This window comes from Octopus bimaculoides, chromosome 21, assembly GCF_046866305.1.
Source record: "Octopus bimaculoides isolate indiv1 chromosome 21, ASM4686630v1, whole genome shotgun sequence".
NCBI classification, from domain to species: domain Eukaryota; kingdom Metazoa; phylum Mollusca; class Cephalopoda; order Octopoda; family Octopodidae; genus Octopus; species Octopus bimaculoides.
Window position 1 is genome coordinate 35,607,237 of NC_142948.1, and position 5,000 is coordinate 35,612,236.

At 35.3% G+C, this 5,000-nt stretch overlaps 1 protein-coding gene across 3 annotated transcripts in view; it reads left to right on the forward strand.

Moving 5' to 3' along the window:
- Positions 1-5,000, forward strand: part of LOC106872141 (short transient receptor potential channel 7) — a 106,232-nt gene that overhangs the window by 85,062 nt on the left and 16,170 nt on the right. For 2 of the 3 annotated variants that reach the window (XM_089339097.1, XM_089339098.1), the window contains 3 exons: positions 391-509; positions 1,799-1,890; positions 3,798-3,875. In XM_089339097.1, coding sequence (XP_089195223.1) covers positions 391-509; positions 1,799-1,890; positions 3,798-3,875 — 289 coding nt within the window. The remainder of the gene's footprint in view (positions 1-390; positions 510-1,798; positions 1,891-3,797; positions 3,876-5,000) is intronic. The other variant, XM_089339099.1, reaches the window with a different exon arrangement.

The window sequence follows — 5,000 nt, forward strand, 5'->3', positions numbered from 1 at the left end:
TTGTAGCGTTGCTGTTGTTATTGTTATTCCTGTGTTTGTTGTTGTTGTTGTTGTCAGTGGTGGTGGTGATTGACAATACGCTTGTAAATGGTATTGTAGCCGACATTGTTGCAACTGCTGTCGTTGTCGTTGTTACTGTAATTGTATATTATTCTATATTGTACTATATTGTCGAATATTGTTCTATATTGTTGAATATTGTTCTATATTGCTCTATATTGTTGTTACTGTTTCAACATATGCTCAGAATAACACCGTCTTTTCTCTCTGTCTCTCTCTCTCTCTCTCTTTAATCACTCACTCTCTCTCTCTCTCTCTCTCCATCTCTCTATCAATCCATCTCTGTCTCCCTCTGTCTCTATCTCTCTCTTTCTCTCTCTCCCTCTCAAGGTACTGTTCGCCTTTATGGTAGGCCTACACAATCTTTATTGGTATTATGGTGCGCAAAAGTTTAAGATGTCTTTGAACGGACAGTCTGTGTATGTACATGCTGCTGGTGCATTTCAGGGGTAAGATGTTGTTGTTGCTGCTCTTGTTGTTGTTGTTGTTGCTGCTCTTGTTGTTGTTGTTGTTGTTGTAGTTACAATTGTAGTTGTTATAGTAGTGGCTGGTGTCGTTGGGATTGCTATTGTTGAGATTGATCTGATTGAAGTTTCTTATGTTGTAGTTGTTGTTGTTGTGGTGGTGGTGGTTATGGTGGTGGTATCGACTGACACTTTCCCACAAAAAAATTGCTGGCCCTGTGCCTAAATCTGAAACTGTTTTATTATTATGTTTATTACTTCTTTCTCTCTTTTTCTCCTTTTTTTATTATTATTGAGTGAGAGAACAGTGCATGCCATCAAAGTGATACTAGGGTAAACTATATGAAGCCCAATATACCCGTCATGACTACCCGTCTGATAAGGGTACACCAGGCACATGCATCACAACCATATGTGCGTGACATGGTGATCTCATATCAAGATAAACAGCGCATGACCTTGCAGGTGGGGTCCAGTTAGAATTTTCTTCTGGTAGAGTAGCCTATCCCACTATCCCTGAATAAGGGTTGTTTAAGGATGATGAACAAAACACCAACATTTCCAGAGGTGAATTATTTAAACCCTAAAGAATTCCTCTCAACACATGGCTATGATGCTCCCCCACTACTTCTTCTCATGATCAGTGCTGCACATATCGTCAGCCACGAAGGGACATGCTCAACTGGTTATGGTCAAAAAACTGACGAGCAAATCTGTGGTATTGAGCAGAATATTTGCTGTTGCCCATCTTTTATATCAAGACACTTCCACTCAGTTAAGATGAGAAGCCTGAGAGCCACTGGAGAGGAAGGAGACGAGCTGGCAGAATTGTAGCACGCAAGGCGAAATGCTTGGCAGTATTTCATCCTTTCGGGGTCGATGAGATAAGTACCAGTTATGGAGGAGGAGGAGGAAGATGATAATGACGGCGACGACGATGACAACGACGACGATGATGATGATAGTGATGATGATGATGATAGTGATGATGATGATGATTATGATGATGGTGATGAAGAAGATAGCTATAGTGCTATTGGTGCTGTTTACGTCTTGGTGTTGTTGGTAGTGGTAGTATTGTTGTTGTTGATGTTGTTTTGTTTTCTTTAGTTTTTTTTTTTATTTTGTGATATACTTGTTGCTTTTTTTGTTGGTATTGCTATCCTTTTTGTTGTTGTTGTTGTTGTTTTTGGCGATGTCGATGATGATGGTGGCGGCTGCGGCGGCGGCGGTGGTGGTGACGTTGTTAGCGAATCTATTTTTGCCCTTTTCAGATTAGGACATACATTCTACAGTCTATTTTGGTCAATGTTCAGCCAAATCAACATCAATGAGATCAGTGTCAAAACACCTGATGTCGAAGGACGTGAGTAGATACACTTATCTTGCCTCTTCTTGTGCTCGTGTACATACGTGTATACATATATATATATATATATATATATATATATATATACAAATAATATATACAAATATATACGTACGTATAGGTACACACACACACATATATATATATTTATATATACACATTATGTATATGCACATGTAAATTATATATGTATACATTTGCATACATACATGTAAGTATGTATATACGTATGTATGTATATACGCATACATGTATGTATGTATGAATGTATGTACGTATATGTTCCTTTCTGTTTTTATAAATGGCCTTTTGTGTTTCATATAACTTCATTGTACGTACGTACGTATACATGTATATATATATATATATATATATATATATATATATATATATATATATATATATATATATAATGTACAGAGTCTGCCGTATGTTGTTATACGATAACAAATACTGATGAAACCCTTTATGCAAATACTGTAAATGTAATTAAAATCTAATTTTAAAAAAAGCACACACACACACACACAAAAACATGGCTATATTTAAATTATGTGTTCAAATTGTTCCTTCGTCTACCCACAAACAGACTCGCAATGTTTTGTATGACAATTAGCAAGATGTGCGACATAAGAGAGTTATCAATTTGGGTAATATTATTTGTAATGACAGCAATCTACGGTTCTTGAATATTAATTAAGTGCTAGGTTGAAATATCACACACGAGTGACAAAAGACAAAATCAGGAAGAGTCTAGTTCCTTGCTCTTGAAAGGTAGTCACATATATATATATTTACCTGTTCTTTGGATTCATATATATATATATATATATATATATATATATATATATATATATATATATATATATTTATATACACGTATAAATATATAGGTATATATATATATATATATATATATATATATATATATATATATATATATATATATATATATATATATATATATATTAATCGAAGTGTACAGTATTATATATCAACCACAAACCAGATGTGTCTACTCACCTCCGAGAATAGAAAACAGTCGCCATATTTCATTCCATATCGGCTACCTCTGAAGAGTGCAGGGTTACATAATCGGCATGTTACCTAACACTCCGTTGAACCCCTTGTGCGAAACTAGTTGTTAAGATCGGCCATAATGGATATATAATACTGTACACTTCGGATAGTACATCCACTCTACTGACAGATATATGAGTGCATTTTTTCCTGACTTATGGACTTTTAGACTGCTTACACACACACACACACACACATATATATATATATATGGTGATAAGATAGGCAAATAATGTGTCTCGATTTGGTCGAGCAACACTATCCTAGTGCAGTATGCCAAATGTGATACTAATAATAATTTTTTGTGTTGGAACAGAGCAGAAATTTTTCAGGAGGAGATCGATGTGGTAAACTGTTTGCTACGATTAAATTATGGAAATAATGAAAAGCATGATTCATTCATTAATAAATTAATTGTTTTCGTTTTGTTTTTCAGAGAAAAAGTGAAAACCTGTATTACAAAGGGTGGTCGGTGCATCACGTTATGATTTTGCCCGTGTTTAATGCATCGGTGTTCCGACAATGACAAAACAATAAGCTAGCTCTTTCTCTCTCTCTCTCTCTCTTACTCTCTCTCTCTCTCTCTCTCTCTCTCTCTCTCTCTCTTTCACACCCACTCTCTTTCTCCTTTCCCCGTCACTTCCTTCGCTATCCTGTCATGCATACATACATACATAAACGCAAACATGCTCTCATGCGGACGTACATAGAATCAACCCTACATACATTCTTACATAGACAGCCCCTGCTTTACATTACGCTACACAAACCCTCTAAATACACAACATGAAAACATTGGTTCATCTGGTTTTTTCTGATTTCAGTTCGTCAGTGCATCTTAATTGACAATGATCGCAACAAAATAGTCTGTACTGAAGACGCTACAAACAAAACAACTGCAGGTACAACGAAACCCGTTATCATTGTTAACAACAATGCACGCATGCGCATGTATAGTTACCAAAACAAATCAGCAGCCATCTTGTCTTCCAGATCTTATAAATTTCATTCAGTTGGTCATTGGGGGACATAAAACGGTGTCTGTCTGTCTGTTTGTCTGTATGTATGTATGTATGTATGTATGTATGTGTGTGGTTTTATTTTATTCGATCTGAAAAATTTTTGGATGTAACAAATAATTCTCGAGTTGTTAAGTCGCCAATGAAAACTAATAATAATAATTATTATTATTATTATTATTATTATTATAGGATTGAGGTGTCGAGACGTCGAAATATTGTTCATTTGATAACAATAGTACTCTTCTTTATCTGCTTCTATACTTTCTGGAGGAGTAACCTCAATCCTATAAATATTAACCAAAATGAAGTAGATTGAAAAGTTTATTTTTGAACCTGTAGAAGATACACGAGATGTCGAAATATGGTTCATGTGATAACAATGACACTCTTCTTTATTTGCTAATAATAATAATAATAATAATAATACCAATATATATTTGATGAGATTCGTTATAGGTATAAGAATATACCACTGCACGTGGACTGTTGGCCACTTTTTTTCCTCCTTCTTCCTTTTCTTTTGGACTTTTCTATGTCTCCTGTTTCTGAAGAAGAGCTTTGCTCGAAACGTAAAACAACCATTCTTTCTTTCCTTCTCTGAGCGTCTCATTAATACTTTGCATGTACCACGTCCTCACGTTGTTGTTTTTTCTTGTCTTTTTTTTTTCTCCGATTTTTAAAATTAATTATATATATACATTTGCGAGACTATCAAATTTCCTTGTACATTGCTAATCAAAATATGTTTCCATTCTTCTTGATTGCTCCCTCCTCTTCTATTTGGGTCCGAAATTTTTCACAATACAGTCTTCTGCGTTATCTCTTCCAATTCCTTATATACCGCTCAACAGCTGTACCAACCCACCCACAGCCCGTTAACCTTTAAACATGTTCGTCCCAGAGCAACTTGTACTTTTATGACTGTGTGATCACTTCATTCTCGAATTACATAATTTCGAATATGCTCCCGCAATGGATTTTTCCATGGCCCTCTTTGTCGAAGCC